The sequence below is a fragment of the Vulpes vulpes genome, chromosome 3 (genome assembly GCF_048418805.1).
Source record: "Vulpes vulpes isolate BD-2025 chromosome 3, VulVul3, whole genome shotgun sequence".
Classification (NCBI taxonomy): Eukaryota; Metazoa; Chordata; class Mammalia; order Carnivora; family Canidae; genus Vulpes; species Vulpes vulpes.
In genome coordinates, this window is record NC_132782.1 from 123,136,447 (window position 1) to 123,154,634 (window position 18,188).

Sequence of the window (18,188 nt, forward strand, 5' to 3'; positions counted from 1 at the left end):
AACACCATAAGATGCATGAGAGTGTTAGTTTGTTATTTACCCTTTCTCGCTCTTGTGAGGCAGCTGTCCTGCCTCTTTTCTTGAGCTCAGGGAAACAGAAATATTTGGAAGCTTAGAAACAATCACTTTCCCCATCCCACTGTCCATCCATCACTGAATTCTTCCTTAGGCATAAACACAAGTCAGATAGACAGGAAAATTATATTTCTGGCTATGGTTGTGTGTGAGGAAGAGAGATTTCAGCTATGTATGTGTGTGTGGTGGGGTCACTAATGGAATATCCCATTTATGATAAAAAAAAAAAGAAACTTCTTCATTTATTTATGCATAGTACTTTTAAATGACCAGAAGTGCTAGACAGAAAAATACACAGTAATACCTAAACGAACAGATTATTTCAATAGGCTATTTATAAATGACAGTGCATATATGCGTATACACTAGCTACAGACTGGGTGCCTTGAACCAAAAAAAAAAAAAAAAAAAAAAAAATCACATGATAGTCTGCACTGCAAACTTTGTTTAAAGCTCTAAATACGATATCAAGTCCTCTGTCAATGACATCAGAAGGTTCCAGGCACTATTTGTTTCATAATCCTGTATCCAGCTGACTCTCTACTTCTCCTTTGCAGCTCAAGTTGCCTCCAAATGCTGAACTGGAGCGCTGAGAGTCAATCCTTGTTTGGTTAACAAATTCCCAGCAACATATACCCCCAAGCCCCCAGGAGCTGTAGTGATGTCATATCCGTTGCCCAGGTCTCCACACCTCTCTCGGCAGTTACTCCCTGTATCTTTTTCTTGGGTCAAAACTTTTGAGGTGGGCTGCGAGGCAGCAGCGGCAGAGCGGGGCCACGGGGGCTCTGGCGGCGGCGCTTCAGCACCTCGGCCAGCGCCCGCCGCAGCCCCGCGCCCCGAGCTCGCGGATCCCGGCCCGAGCCCGCCTGCGGAATGCTCGCCCCCCAGGGCGGCTGCCGCTGCTGCCGCTGCTGCCGCCGCCGCTGCTCTTGCTCCTGCTCCAGCCACCGCCTCTGCTCTACTCTGCTCTGACTGGCAGCCAGAAAGTGCAACTGCCGAGGGAAAGGTCTCTGCAGTAGGAGCGGAGTGGCTACCTAGAGGAGAGTAAAGAGAGGGCAGAACCCCAGATCAGAATGCAGGCGACGTCCAGCCTACTCAATCTCCTGCTGCTGTCTCTGCTTGCCGGATTAGATCCTTCCAAGGTATGGGCAATATTTCACTCTTGTTTGAAATAAATGTGCAATATGTAACCAGCCGACCAAAAATGCAAATAAATGTGCAAAAAAAAAAAAAAAAAGGGACGAAGGACAGCTCTAGCTATCTTGTGGTGCCTGGCTTACCCCTACTGCTTGTAAGATAACAAGGTGAACTATCGGAGGAATAGCTCCTCAAGGTAGACTCTAGGCGAGGAGGGTTGGGGTGGGGGGGAGGTACCAAGAGCAAGTATAATGTGTATGGGCACAGGGCTATGCGGCTCTCGGGGGGATTTAGCAGATTCCGTATCCCAGGGCTTAATGTTCTCTTTTGAAGTCGGACGGGTGATGCAAAAGGAGTTAGCAGTTGAAACAATGCAATTTGTAAACACGTATTAGGAGATGGTGCACCGCTTCTTTGTTGAAAGCAGAGAAGCGTTTTCCAGCTGATCCTGGTCAATAATACTCCCATCGCAGACGTGCTGCGGTTTGCGTCCAAAACATTTAGGATGCTGCTCGGAACCCACGGCAGAGCAGCGGAGCGATACGCTGCCATGGCTGAGAGGCGTGCGGGAAAGGAGCTTGTGTTTATTTGCTTCTTTCTTTTTTATAAAGAAAATCAGGAGGCACCGAGGAAGTTCTGATAACCAGTGTTAAGAAGCAGGAAGTGAGAGCCCTGTCAAACTAGGGTGGGCAGGAGGAAGGATGCGTTAGTTGGCTCATAGCTCTTGAACTCCGCAAATTATCCAGTACTGGTCACTAAAGTGAACGCTAAGCTCTTTGGATTAAAAAAGGTAGAAAAAATATGGAGAAATATTTTCAGCTGTGTGCGAGAAACGTCTTGACTATAAAGTGAGAGAATCTGAGAGCTTCAGCGTTCTAAGAAAACCACAGTTATCTAGAATAAGGGGTAAGCCATCCGGGAAAAAGAGTAAGAGATACAATTTTTGAAATCATTTTTACTTATTTAGCTTATCAAGAGCATTTTGACAAGAGAGAAAAAATGATACCATGTTACAAAACCATTTAAAGCTGCATTTTGGAATATTGCAAAGTTATTTTTAAAGCTTAACAGTATCTGTACAGTGTAGAGAAATGAAGTTTCTTTTCATAATTGTATAGAACTAACATGTAACCAAGCATAATCTAATATTATGGCTGACTATTTCTAGGCCTAAAATATAGTGAAAACTTAGAATCATATCATATACATTTGTAGTTATATCTGTGCACTTTTCATATTTAGAGAGACCTGATGAAAATAATTTTATTATAAAGGTATGGCTGTGCTGATACTGTCACTGTGAAATCTTCACATGGTGTGTGAATGCCACCCTAGTGATCTTAATAGAATATTTTACATACTAAGTGGTAGTTTACATCAGGTAAGAAGTGTTGGTTTTGTTTTTACGTTTTTGAATCTCTCTCTCTCTCTCTCTCTCTCTCTCTCTCTCTTTTTGTTTCTGGATTTACAGTGACACATTCTACTGCCACTTTCATTATATTATGTTGGTTACCACTTTAGAATATATTCAATTATTTATTTCTTTTGGAATATTCTCGGTAAAACATTTTTTAAAAGCAAAGCAAATTACTGAGTTACTGCAGAAAAAAAAATCACTTAGAGTGAGTTTTGTCATTCTTTAAAATGAATTCAGAAATGTAGAGGTTTACCAGCAACTGCATGTGTGATTTGATTTGTCTGGTATCTTTAGTGTATAAATATCTTCTTGAATTCTTGAACCCATTCTTTCCCAAATTAGATATATGTAAGCACAAAAGAGCTGTTAGATAAATTAAAAGAACTATTACATCCACCAAATAAATGACCTATTTAAGTCAATATGATCTTTTCTAGTATTGGTAAGTCTATGTCTTTGTATTCAACAATATATAACTTGTCTTTAGACTTAACTGGGGCTGTCTGGTACAATTGAGCTGAGAAATCCAGGGAAGGGAAGGTATACATGAACTTTTCAAACTGTCCTTTTTGGGATCTAGATACTGCAATACAGTGTGTAAAGAACAGATGATATGTTGTTCTACACCACAAATGACATTATAGGAAATACTAAAAGGTTCACAGCAAGTGATTTTAATGTCCAAACAGCTTTTGGGCTAGTAGACAAAATACTGCTTTAAAAAAGTCAATAAAAACTACTTTTGTATGTTTTAGCAAACTGTTGTTGATCACCTAACTACAGCATCCCTCCCAACCAAATCACCAATGGTACCACTGAATTCTCAAAATAATTGTCAATTAGGCTAAGAGCTAGGAATTTTCTCAAACTGTGTTTGGTTTTGCATTAACTACTTAAGGGTTTAGATAAAATTAGCATTCATAATGCAAATTATGCATGACAAAATTGAAATAAAAATCCAATAATATAGAAGCATATAAGATCACAGTTTTTGAACAATAAGTGGTAATTTAGTGGTGACACCTAAATGTACAGAAACTCTAAACAGTTGATGTTTTTTAATATACTAATATGTTAGAACTGATATTTCACACTCACATTTTTAAATAAATACATTCAAATATTCTTCTATATTATTATGCTTTGTGTTTATGGTAAATATATATGTATAATCACACATGGATACACACAAATTTGCAAAATAGGAGAGCTCTTATAATTAAAAGGAGTTTTTTCAGGTATAGGATTGCCACATACATCAAATATTGGGAATCTAAACCTTAGTGATCATTGTATATTAATTTATCTAAAAACAATAAGGCTTTCTAACAACAGTACCGATTCCAACTTATGGAAAGCTATAATGATCATTTTTTCTGAGATTGTAACTTCCAGATCTTATATGACATCTTATAAAGTGCTTAAGTATCGCCATCTTATGGTAAGATAAGTTACTTGAAAGTCAATTTTATTTTTAAATAAATAAAAAAAAAAAAAGGCCAAACTTCTTTATTCATAAGATAGACTTACTTTCAGCATTTGCTCACTTTCTTTTTTCTCATTTAATATGCCAGGAAATTGGCAAAATTAGCATTTTTTCAGGAAAGAAAGGCAATTCACCGCTAATTAATTATTCATATTTTATATAGACAGATTATCAATTTTCCTCTGAGGAAAATTATGAGAACTCTGTTTTCTTAATTAAAATCTTATTAACAAGTTTCTAGTTCCAGTTAGAAAAACCCATAAGTTTGTTACTTTACCTATTTTATGAGAAATTAATTTTATTTGTAATGGAGTGCCTGAATTAGAGGCAATGTGCCAAATCATCATTCATTTAATAAGTAAATTTTTAAAAACCTGAAAGCTTGTAGGAATTCAATTATTGCTTAGTTTTATGGAGAAAGGAATATTTCGGTGCAGGAAATTCCTAAGAATGGCTGCTAGATGGCATCTCTGTGCTTTTAAACTAAACACACGGAGTTCAGTAATGACCTTGATAGTAGGAGAGTGAACCTCTTTTTCTTTTACAAGAAGATTTTTAGCAGACCATTATTTGAACATTATAACAAAATAGTAATTCCTGTGAATCAGAACCATGAATTTCTCTGCTCTGCAATGCTGAAACAGGAAGAAAGGAAGATATAAATGTGGCTGTGCAGGTTTAAACAGAACATTTTTACCAGAGTCAGATACTTGGGGAACAGTTAAAAAGAGGTGACATGGACAAAGCCACACACTGCAGTGACTGTTAAACTTTAAAGCAGGCGTACTTGTGTGATAAATAGATTGAAAAATACCTTAGCACACTTAGATTGAGAAAGCATTCACTATCTTCTTACCTAGAAATGTATTAAAGAACTTATCACCATGGTACTTGCTCACACCACAGACATAGAATGTAACAATGATTCAGCAATAATCTTCAACACCAAACTGTTCTGTCTCTCCAAAACAACCCAGCCAAGTAGAACTCTTGGATTAAATAAAACAGTTGTTTTAGAGCCACATAAAGATGATGAAAACCAAGAGAATTTCGATAATTATATTTTTAATGCTTCATAATGTAATACATCATGTATAAGTGCCTTTGCATTTTGGTATTGCTAAAGAAAATCATCAAAGACCTAAATTGGCTATGGTGGCTTCTGTACATAAATCTAGTTAAAGTTCTTGTTCTTTCACCTTTTAAATGAAATTAATGAAAAGCACAGCAAGAGAAATAAGCGGAGATGAATTCGTTGTAAAATTCACCTTAAAATCTACCTTTTCCTATATTTCCTGTATGCCAGACACACCCTCTATACAACAGGACCAACTCAAATAGCACAGAAAATATGGATTGGATCGATGGCATTTGGCAAAAATCTGTAATTACACACTCGTAAACCCTGTTATGGTAAAAAGTGAAAAGTTCAATGCATCCCATCTGTGTTTTGAAAGAACAAATTACTTTCTTACTCTCATTTTATTCCATTACCCTTAACACAATTAAATTCTTATTTTAGAGGAAGTAAATATTCTTTCTCACTCTCTTGGCAATTTGAAAAAGTTAAAATGGTACCATTTTCCTTTATTTTTCTTTTAAAATTCTATCCCATATAATTTTGCAATTACTCTCTTTAAAAATGACTACTGTGATGATTGATAGGTTCTCTGTTGAGAGGGAAAGCAGCACAAAAGTGAGAACCATAGGGGCAGGACTTAAGGTCCTTTATTTTTCATCCCTACTTTGCTACTATACATATGTGTATATGTATACATATATGTGTGTGTATTTGTGTATATATGTATATGAATGATGTTGAGGAAGCTGTGATGTCCCCTGTAAAATATGAAGCCTAAATGTTCTTAAAATCTATTTGCTAGGGGATCCCTGTGTGGCGCAGCGGTTTAGTGCCTGCCTTTGGCCCAGGGCGTGATCCTTGGAGACCTGGGATCAAATCCCACGTCAGGCTCCTGGTGCATGGAGCCTGCTTCTCCCTCTGCCTATGTCTCTGCCTCTCTCTCTCTCTCTCTCTCTCTCTCTCTCTCTGTGAGTATCATAAATTAAAAAAAAAATCTATTTGCTAAACTCTAGAATGACTCTGTGCTATGCTTTGCATGTTTATGGGCCCCCAATCTCCCTAATCCTATTCATATTGAAACCTAAGGCCCAAGGTGAGAGTATTAAGGTATGCGGCTTTGGGAGAAATAATTAGGTCCTGCAAATGGAACCTTCATAAATGAGATTAGTGCCCTGATCAAGAAGCCACAGAGAGAAAGCTCATTCTTTCCACCATGTAAGGATACAAAAAGAAGTCTACAATCTGGACCATGCTGGCACCCAGGTCTTAAACTTCCAGCCTCCAGAACTGTGAGGAATAAGTATCTGTTTATAAGCCACTCAGTGGAGAACTTTGTTACAGCAGCCCATACAGACTATGATACTTTATTTAATACTATTTGATCATTCATTAAAAAATTAGCAAATCATTTGGTAGGGTATAGATTCTAAGATCATAAACTTTGCGAGATCTGGGGATCAGTCTGCCTAGATAACATCATAATGTTTTCATCTTCTGTGTTTGACATTTAATAAAGCCTTCAGTTTTCAACTTCCTCACATGCCATCCTCTCCTTCCCTCCAGTCTCCACATTCATGATCCCTGTACTCAGGCTTCTATTCATTTAGTCATCAAACTTTGCTCACCTGACAAGACCGTGAGTGGATCTGAAAACCAACACCTTTCTTACTTCATCCCTAAGTCTTTTATTTAACGAAAATTCTCTAGTGAAAGGCAAAGTAAAAACTTATCTTATATGAAGGGAATTGCTAGTGTGCTAAGGAGATGTAAGAGGTACTTAGGAGGGCTACTTATAAAAGGTGCTGCATGTTCATTGCTGACTCTTCCCAAGCAGCAACATCTTTAAGGATTTTAGACTTGCAATTATTAGAAAAACCTCAATTTTTGTACTAACAAAATATATACCTATAGAAAATTAGACTGGATAAAACTGAGACTTGGCATTTGATTTACTGAAGTATCAGTCACATTTTACTTTTTAAAAATTGGCATCAGTGAAAATAATAGAGGAGATGCAAAATCAGACTGCTGTCTTCATAGGTTATGTGAGATGACAGTGAGTCTTTGGGATCATCTGTGTATTTGTGCGAATGTGTATGTGTGCATATATATGCACAGATGATTTCACGATGGCATTAAGATATTAAAGTAACATAAAAAAATAAAAATAAACAAAGTAACATAAAAAATATCTAAACATGTGTTACCTAGATCCCAGGTTTAAATCTAAAATATGATCTTGAAATTAGTCTCCATTTACTCAGTTTATGCCACTTACCAATTAAAAATCTTGAAGGAGATTTTCTATGAAACTAGCATTATTATTGGAATTTTCCAATATAATTTTTAAAATTGTATACCAAATAAATTCAATATAAAAAGACAAGCTAAACATGAAATCATAAGAATGGTTTTAAGGCCTAACTGTGCAACCTTTAAGTAAGACACTTAAACCTCTCTGATGCTGTTTTCTTAACTATGAAATGGAATAGCGATAGAATTTACACCATTATTAATTATATATATAATTATATATATATTACTTATAACTATAAATCATTTATATATAAAACTATGTTTCTATACAAATATTTCATAACCATCAATCTATAACCAGACCTAAAGTCTGTTTTGTACGATATATAAAGATCATGATAGAAAAGGGCCTCTCATACCCCTTTATCCTTGCTTTTCCTTCTCAGCTTTTAGAAAAGTGAATGTCATATTATGTATGATCAGCAGAATTTCTCAGAATAAGCCCATAATTTTGGCCAAAGCTCCAATTTCAAAATATCACCTTAAAAATTTACATCATACTTATATCCCACAAGGCACCACTTACAAATTTGTTAGAAAAAAAAAATACAGGACATGAAGAGTGATTCCATAATTTTAGAGCCAAACTACATCCAGAAAAGAGCTTTTAAACTAATCATGGAGAGTGGATCACAGAAAGGATGGATATATTTAAACAAAGATCTATCAACAGATAAAACTGCTTTTTTGACCAGCATAAAAAGTGTAGGCTTCTTGTGTCTTTGCAAAGCATACCAATGATAAAGTAGTTTAAATCCTCTGTAAGTTTTAAAAATATCAGAAAAAGATTTAGAAAGAGGTTTTCTCAAATTACTCGGTCTAAGAAGTCATTGTCTTAGTCCTTTCAGGGTGCAATAACAAAATATCATAGACTAGGTAGTTTATTAACAGAAATCTATTGCTCATAGTTCTGAAGGATGGGAAGTCCAAGATCAAGGCACCAACATGGTCACGTTTTGGTAAGGGTCTTTCCCTGCTTCATAGCTAGTGACCTCTCACTGTGCTCTTACATGTAGTAGAGGCTAGGGAGCTCTGTGGAATCTCTTTTTATAAGGACACTAATCTCTGGGTGCCTGGGTAGCTCAATGGTTGAGCATCTGCCTTTGGCTCACGTCATGATCCTGGGGTCCTGGGATCAAGTCCTGCATCAGGCTCCCTGCTAGGCAAGGAGTCTGCTTCTCCCTCTGCCTCTGTCTCTGCCTCTCTCTGTGTGTTTCTCATAAAGAAGTAAAGAAAACCTTAAAAAAAAAATAAGGGCACTAATCTCATTCAATGAAGGCTCCTCCTTGATGACCTAATCACTTCCCAAAGGCCCTACCTCCTAACAGCATCACATTGGGCATTATGATATCAACAATTTGAGCAGGGAGGACACAAATGTTCAGAACATAGCAGTCATGGAGAAATAATTTTTATGAACATAGTTTCTCTGCTTTTTTCTCTTGGATTGCTTTCCCAGTCCCTCTGTTTATACTGGGTTTCCTGATTTCTTAACAGAGATCTTTACAAAGTACTTGAAAAGACTGGACCCTTAATTAGCCACTTAATAATATTTCTTCTAATGTTACTCATCCAAAATCAAGTCCACCTGAGTAACTCATGAATTGATTCTTTCTTTTTTCAGTTCAACCCATGTAAATCATATAAACTATATAATATTTAAGAGAGACCCTAATCATAAAAAAACTAATATTTAAGAAATTTATTATTTCAGATGTATTTGCACACCATTCTATAGAGGGATTTAACTTAATTCTGTTACTTGCTACAAGAATTTGCAAACACTTTTGGGGAAAGGAGATTCCAAACAGTGTAAGACCATCTCTATCAGAAGTTCTACATTGGATGCCTGGGTGGCTCAGTGGTTCAGCATCTGTCTTTGGATCCCGAGGTCCTGGGATCGAGTTCCACACCAGATTCCCCACAGGGAGCCTGCTTCTCCCTCTGTCTGTGTCTCTGCTTATCTCTATGTGTCTCTCCTGAATGAATAAATAAAATCTTAAAAAAAAATACTGCCACTAATTTGAATGGTGCTAATAAAAATGGTCAAAAATATTCTTGGAATAAAAAAATAAAGTTGCCTAAAAACATTGATTTTTCTATGTTTTTAAAACTGGGTGTTCTAAAGTATATATCACAAGGTTATGCCTTCCATCATTCTTATACCAAGCCTTTAGAAGAATAAAAATAAGTTCAGAAAGAGGATCACAGATGCTGTTGTGTTCCTCCTTTTGCCTCTCCTTGGAAAGCTCTTTCCCTCTTCTCCATATGTCAAAATTTTACCTATATTTTAAGATGCAACTCAAATGTCACTTCTTCCATAAATCCTTCCCTGACACTCCTCACACCCCAGGAAGAAGTAATCCTGATAAACTAAAAACTCCTAGGAGAAAAGAATCATGTTTTATTCATCAATGCATTTATAGCCACCTGCCTCTGACACAGAATAGGTATTCAAAAACACAAATTGAGTTGAATTTCTTTTTTTCCCCCAAATATGCAGAATACTCTATTTCTAATCACTCTTATTATACTTTTTACTTTTTTCCCAATTGAGTATTTATTGAATTGAGTCTTCCCTACTAAACTGTAATATACCTGAGGGCAGGCTGTGTCTTGGTCATTATCTTATCTTTTCCTCTCTAGTGACTACAGTGCCTTGTCAGGTAAAATATTTAACAAATATTTGTTGAATGTACAAATGAATAGATGAAGAAAAAAATAAGTCAAGAAACACCCAAAAACTTAAAATCTTGGGTTAAATATAATATACATTTAGGGACCATGCTCTCACCAGAAAAGATATTAGGAGCAGGGAAGTTAAGATACATTTTAAGAATCTTGTTTTTAAGGGCTTAGAACTTTATCAGGTTATTTGTCTTGAAGGATGCTGCAAGATTATGTCTTTTTAAGTTTTTTATTAATTTCCTGTTCTACTCCATATCCTTGGTGCTATTTTTGACTTCTCATAGCTCTCTGGGGTGCTACAACCTTAATACTCTTGAGAATTACCTGCTCTGTCTCCTGATACTTGGTGGTAATGTTAGTATATATTCTTATTCTTTGGTGTATGTATAAGCATCCATTTTATTTGTATAGGTTTATAAGTCTGAACAGTTCATTAATGTGTAACTGCATCTTGACTAACTTTAGTTTAAGTAATGTTTTAGACATATCTGATAATATTATTATCATATATGTATATTATTGATATTTCTCCATCTCTTTTTAGGGACTCCATTATTTTTTTAAGAATCTAAAATATTCTCTTAAAATTGTTCTCTTACTATACATTCTTATAATAGTACCATGTAAAGAAAGGTAATATTGCCTCCATATTTGTACTGCATTGCTAAATTGCCACAACACCATGATACAGAATAATATTAAATGATAAAAAGCAAATATAGGTAGACTGGAGTAAAAAAAATCATCTGAATTGTAACTTCTAAATATCATCAGAAATTCAATATTTTCATGATTAACTTTGTAGGCTAAAATGCTCTGAAAAGAAATGTCACTAATAAATTGTCCTAACAGCACAAACAAGCAGCTATCTAGATAACCCCAAAGGGAGTGCATAAATTGAATAGATGATCCTTTTTATTTTTCCAACTAAGTTGAAGGTGATTAAGAAGCATTATCCCATGATGATTTAAATAGCATTACTAGAGGGACCAATTCCAGATGGCAGGATTTCTTCAAATAGAGAATCAGTATTGGAAATGTTGATTCACTGACACCAAAATGTCATGGGTGAAATATTAACTTACAAAAGACAACACCACTTCTGGGAATGATCTATGTCTATGGCTACTTAGGGAATTGTTTATTTGGAATTAGGACCAATGGTAAGTATTTTTAAACCTACATACGTTTTGCGGCATGATCACTATATCTTAGTGTGTATCATTGTAGTACTAAATAAACAAAATATTATCTGGCTCAAGGTCCACTGAAGATTTTTTATTATGCTTATCATTTAATTTATATTGTGCTACAGATATACTCTACTTTTTATGACAACCTGAAAGCTAGACAAAGTCAGAGAATAACTCAACTCTAGCTTGATTGCCATATACCTTAAAACACTCTAGGGATACGCAGGAGGAAATGTAGAGAGTCTTATGAAGCTCATGCCAAAAGAGTGGTTATTGTAATATGACTCAAAACTGAGCATAAGATATGTGAGAGTAAGAAATCAAGTGGATAGAATCAATTAATAATTTCTATGTGGTGCCTTTATTAGTTCCAAAGCATCATGACTTTCCTGTCAGTCAAAGCAATAAAAGACTCCAACTCTAAATATCTGTCCTAAAATACGATGGAATAAGATTTTAAGAAGTGATAAAATTATAAATGAGCTTATATGTAGCATAGAGGCGTATACATTCCTATACAGCTAAAAGAAAAAAAAAGGGTTGAAGAAGATAAGTATTTGTTTACACTGGAGAGATTGAGGCTCTCACAGATGATGCATTCATTTACCAAAATGTATTTAAGTATTTCAAGTGGTTTTGTGCCCCACCCCCACCCCCCAAATAATTTCATTCATTACTCTGAGAACTGGTTACCATTTTATTACTGTTGGCATTGGCTTTTAGAAAAATCGCTAATTTAGTTCAACTCATCTTTAATATCTCTTAGAAGAAATGGAAGGAAAAGGCAATGAAAACATCCTTAATTTCCTTTTTCTTTCTTGCATCTTAACTTTGCAATGAAAGAGGCAATAGAAATGTGATTGTATTTTGTCCATTTTTAATAATTTCTTTTGGAAAAGATACCTCTCAAGAGACTCAACCTACTTAATATTAACATATGAAATGAAAATATAGGAAAAGAGAAACTTTACCAAAGCAAATTACATAATAATTAGGAAATTGGAAAGTCCACTATGTTAGAGACAGAGTACTAAATTAGGAATTTAAAAAGCTGGGGCCTAGTATCAGTAGTTGTATGGCTTGGAAAACTCACTAAATTATTTTGGTTTCCATTTCCTCACATACAAAATGAAAATGTTGAGCCAATTTTTTTTTTTTTTTTAAGGGCAGGTCCTCCTAAAATGAGGCACATTCATCTCTATCAGTGTAGCTCATCATTCTTTCATCCTCTCTTGTGCTCATAGATTCTCAAATTGTTAAAATTAAAGGTAAAACATAGGTCCCTTTTACTGTACTGCTGAAAATCAAAGTTAATATCATTGAGAAAATCATGGCACCTTAGTCATACATATGGTGACACAAAAATAAATGTAAAATATACAAGCTTATTTCACATCTCAAACATTATAGAATATTTAATCTTTATTTTGTATTCTTCCTTATTATTAGCTTTTGAAGATTCAATAAAAATAAATGAAGAAGGACATTTCATTTCTACTGTCCTGATCTGACAGCAGTTAAAAGAGACTCTAAGAGTTACAAGAGATAGACTACCTATTTTATTTTGCATAAATTTCCTCCATAATATAACTGATGGATGCTTAGCTAGCTTCTGTCCTTATGTTTGTATTATTGGAGAATAGGGACAGTATTCAAGGAATTGGATTATTTTTAATCAAAAAATAATTACAAAATTTTTTTAATTGAGTTATGACTTCCAATGATATTTTCTACTACTGAGTTATGATTCATTATTTGATTAAATACAATAAGAAAAAAAGTATATGGACTGTGGTAGACAGAATAATGCCCCCCCAATGATGTTCACATCCTAGTCCCCTTAAACAGAGAATATGCTACTCTACTTGGCCAAAGGGCATTTGTAAATGTGACTAAATTAAAAATTTTGAGATGAGAAGATTGTCCCAGATTGTCTGATGGACCCAATATAATCAAAAAGGCCTTTATAAGAGGATGGCTGGATGCATAGCATCAGAAAAAGAAGAGAAGATGACAGAATGGAGATTGGAGGGAGTTGCTTTAAAGATGGAAGAAGGGGCCAAAAGCCAAGGAATGTGTGCTATCTCTAGAAGCTTGACTGCTGAGAAAATGACTGCTTCTCCAGAGACTCCAGCAAGGAATATAGCCTTGCCAACACTTTGATTTTAACTTCATAAAACTTACTTTATATGTCTGCCCTCTAGACATAAGACACCAAACTTATGTTGTTTTAAAGCACTAAGTTTACAGTAATTTCTTACACCAACAACAGGAAACTAATACATTAATCTAGATGATAGTAATTACTATGTAAAAAAGTAGGCCACGTAATGCTATAGTCTATGCTTCTGAATATTAAGGTTAGAGGAACAATAGATGTGAAATTACCGTGAGTTCTAAAAATTAAAGTTAGATAATATAGAAATAAAATACTGCCTATAAAGAAGACTAATTAGATTATACATGAACCTAATTTAGTTACATGATAGGTAACTGTGTTCCCTAGCTGACATTTATAAGATACAAGTGAGTCTTTCAGTTATTGATGTTAGGCAAAATCTGCCTCACTCTTGGTCTATGAATTAAGTGGTTGTCATTTCATTTCTTTATCAGCCTAAGACCTTAAAAGCATTTGATGCCACATTCTCTCTACTGGATTTGTCATCTACAGTGAAAATACAAATACATTGGCTACCTATGATTTAGTATAATAATGAAGACAGATCCTTCTTTTCACCAGTCAGATTTGATCTACCAAAGGCGCTGGCATGTCTTCAGATGAAAGCAATTTTGTTTAGAGAACCAATGCATGTTACACAATAAAGGCATGGTCAAATATGATGATTGCTTAATGATATTCTACAAAGTATAAGCAAGATCCATCCCCTTTTATGTGCAGCTGAAAAAGAAAATTGTGCTGTTGAGTTTGCTTGTTTAATTTTAAATAATTGGGATTTGTTTTTAACTTTAAGAAAATCTGCAAAGTGAAAAAAATAATTAGTCCAGAAATTAATGACTCTCAATAATCTTAATTAACACATGTTACATTCATATCATATTCATATTAGGGTGATTATTTTTCAACAAATACTCATGCCTGGCAACATTGTAGGAGTTGGAGATAAAAGAATTTTTTTAAGAGGTATAGTTATTACTCTCAAGAAGCCCTTAATATTTCTACTGGAGAACTCAATCAGATATACTAATAATCTAGTACTGTATGATATGTCCTGTAACAGACACTTACATAGGACACAAGGAGACAGGGAATGAACACCTTCAGCAGGCCAGGCGTAAGAGAAAATTTCCTGGGGGAAGGTGATGCTTAAAGGAAAATCAGCAAGACGATGAAGGAAGAAAGGGGTATTCCATTAAAAGGCAACAAACTGTATGAAGTCACAGAGATATAAAGGAGCATGTGAAACACTTTAGAGCTGTTTGTTTTATGACTTGAGTTGTTTTACGACTAATTTTGTGATAAATAGAAGTTGATGAAAAAGAGAGCTATTGGTAGCATTAAAATGGTAGAAGAATGATTGCCTAAAGCGTCCAAGATTTGACCTGTACCAGATTTTAAAATATTTTTGTATTTTAATTACCTTAAGCCAAAACAAATAAATAAAACAAAACACAATGTAGTTATGTTAGAGTTATCCAGAGAAACCAAACCAACAGGATGTACAGGCTGTGTATGTGCGTGCACACACATATATATGAATATATATATATCATACATAATATATAAAAATATTGATTTTGAGGAATTCGTTTATGTGATGGATATTTCCCCAGTTCTGTTGTCAGCAAGCTGGACACCCAGGAGAGCCAATGGTGTAGTAATCCAAAAGCCTGCAGGCTTGAGACCTAGAAAGAGCAGTGTTTCAGTTGCAGTCCAAGGTAGGGTTAAAAAAAAATCAATGTCCCAGCTCAAAGGCAGTTAGACAGAAGGAATTTCCTCTTACTAAGCCTTTTATTTCTATTCAGGATTCCCCACCTGATTGAGTGAAGCCCACAAACATTAGGGAGAGGAATCGGTTTTACTCAGTATACTCAATTCAACTGTTAATGTCATCCAGAAACACCGTCACAGAGACACTCAAGGTTATGCTTGACTGAATATCTGGGCATACTATGGTCGGTGTCAAGTTGACACATAAAATTAATTACGTAACATAACAATGACATTTAAAAAGTATTTTGTGGTTATATATCTAAGCATCACTATTTTATGTCTTTCTATCCAATCTCATCTCTAGCTAGCTAGCTAGCTTTGTAACATATACCTATTTTCATCATCAAAACCTAAATTACTGAGAAGAATCCCAACACATCTTACCCCAATATCTCTATGATTTCATTGTGATTGTCTGTCTCTCCCTCATCCATGCTGATTAGGCTCCCCTATAAACGGTGACTGGAGATTCCTTGTGCATTGTGGGTTGCATCACTACCACCATACATGAAAATTATTACTCAATAATTAAAACGATTGTAAATCTTTTGATAACAAGTCTGTTGTCAAGATAGTCTCCCCACACAAATCATCTTCTACTATATTCTCATCTAGTTAGAAGATAATTCTGGCGGGACGCCTTGGGTGGCTTAGTGGTTGAGCGCCTGCCTTTGGTTTAGGGCGTGATCCTGGAGTTGCGGGATTGAGTCCCGCATGGGGCTCCCTGCATGGAGCCTGCTTCTGCCTCTGCCTGTGTCTCTGCCTCTCTCTGTGTGTCTCCCATGCATTAATAAATAAAATCTTTTAAAAAAGAAAAAAAGAAGAAGATGATTCTGGCTTGGTTAAATTGGCTTGCAAGTTGACATCACCTGAAACTTTTAGTCAGGTTGCATATTGATTTCAAGTTCTAATGATCAGATTTTTTCATCATGCAATGATTTTTCATCTTGGAATTTCTTTCATCTTTATTTTTCCTTTTCCTTCCTTCCTTCTTTACTTATTTTCTTCCTATTTTTCCAATTCATTCAAAAAATACAAAAAAAATCATAACATTAAAAATTGGAGAAGAAAAGTTCAAGCAATGTAAAACTGGTTGCCATGTTGCTACAAAACACCAAAATGGCCATAGTCATTTTGCTAAGTCTGCTATGGAAGTGTGGAGCCTGTCACCAATAACACGACATCTGCATCACTAAGGACATATAGTGGAAGATTTTCAATGCATTTTTAGAATGTCTGCCATGCCCCTAGCATTAACTGGAATCTAAGGATACAGCAGTGACCAACAAAACAAAAACCTCTGCCCTCATAATGCTTAAAATCTAACATAAATAAATAAGCAAACAAATAAGCAAAATGTATGTCACCTGATAGTATATTATATGAAAGAATATAAAGAGGAAGAAGTAGTGACATGTTGTGAGGTAGAAACAAAAACATAGGTCCCACGGTAAACCTGATACTTGAGTTGAGACATGAAGGTAAGGGAGTAATCTATGTAAATATCTGGTGGAAGAGAGTTCTAAGCATAGAAAATTTTAAGTACAAATTCATCAAGTAAGAGCACATATGGCAGAGTTGAAAAAAGGCAAGGAGGCTAGTGAACAAGTGAAATGAACAAAAAGGAAACTAACAGGAAATGAGATAAACAGTTTAGCAGGGGGAGAGATCATGTGGATTCCTGTAAGTGGTTTGAAGGATTCTGTGGGATGGGAAGACACTAGTGTGTTTTGAGCACAGATGTGACATATTATTTTACTTCTGGTGATGAGGGAAGGATTATAGAGACCAAGTGGTATAAAAAATTAAATTAGTGATGATAACTAACAGAATTTGTTCAGTGAGTTGAAAACTTGCAATGGAGTTTTTTGGCTTAAACAACTTGAAAGGAAATATGTCTCTCAAGATGCAAAACACACTGGGAGAGATTAGGTGTTTGATTTTAGAGTTGCTAAGTTCGAAATGTCTATTAGACACCCAAGTGGTATTGTTAAATAGGCAGTTGGTATTTAGAGCTCAGTGGAGAGATCTAGACTAAATATAACATTTTGAGAATCATTAATATGCCAGTAGTATCCAAGCCTATAAAACTGGAGGGGACCAGTGAATGGAGGGGACCAGTGAGAGAAGGGGCCTGAACTCTATGCCTCAAATATTTAGAGGTAAAAAGCTAAGGGAAAACCAATAATAGAGACTGAAAGGAATGAGACAAGAGGAAAACTTGGAGAAGATACTCTACTGAAAACAATATGAATGAAATGTCTCAAGGAGAAAAATTTATTAAATTATTTTCGGGCAGCCCGGGTGGCTCAGTGGTTTAGCGCCGCCTTCAGTCCAGGGTGTGATCCTGGGAATCCAGTCCCACATCAGGCTCCCTGCATGGATCCTGGTTCTCCCTCTGCCTGTGTCTCTGCCCCTCTCTCCTCTCTCTCTCTCTCTCTCTCTCTCTCTCTCTCTCTCTCTGTCTCTCATGAATAAACAAATAAAAAATCTTTGTAAAAAACCATTTTCATATGCTATAAATGGGCCAAGTTATATGAAAAATGAAAATGAATCATCTTTAAAAATGGAATCATTGGGGCTCCTGGGTGACTCAGGCCATGATCCCAAGGTCCTGGGATAGAGCCCCAAACTAGACTCCCTGCTCAGGGGGATCAACTTCTCCTTCTGCCCCTTCCTGCTGCTCATGTGCTCTCTCTCACTCTCTCTCAAATAAATAAATGAAATCTTTAAAAAAAAAAAAAAAGAAATGAAATCCTGGGTAACATTGATAAGTGGTTTCGGTAGACTGATGGTGGCAAATCGTCATCTTAATGGAGTCAATAAAATAGGCAGAACAATTA

General features: G+C 35.6%; 1 protein-coding gene across 2 annotated transcripts in view; it reads left to right on the forward strand.

The window, feature by feature from the left end:
* Nucleotides 1-559: 559 nt before the first annotated feature.
* OLFM3 (olfactomedin 3) overlaps nt 560-18,188 on the forward strand; it is a 190,910-nt gene continuing 173,281 nt past the window's right edge. The window contains exon 1 of one of the 2 annotated variants that reach the window (XM_025996314.2): nt 560-1,217. In XM_025996314.2, coding sequence (XP_025852099.1) covers nt 1,149-1,217 — 69 coding nt within the window. In that variant the 5' untranslated portion in view covers nt 560-1,148. Of the gene's footprint in view, nt 1,218-1,535; nt 2,119-18,188 lie in introns of those variants that run through there. The other variant, XM_072754485.1, reaches the window with a different exon arrangement.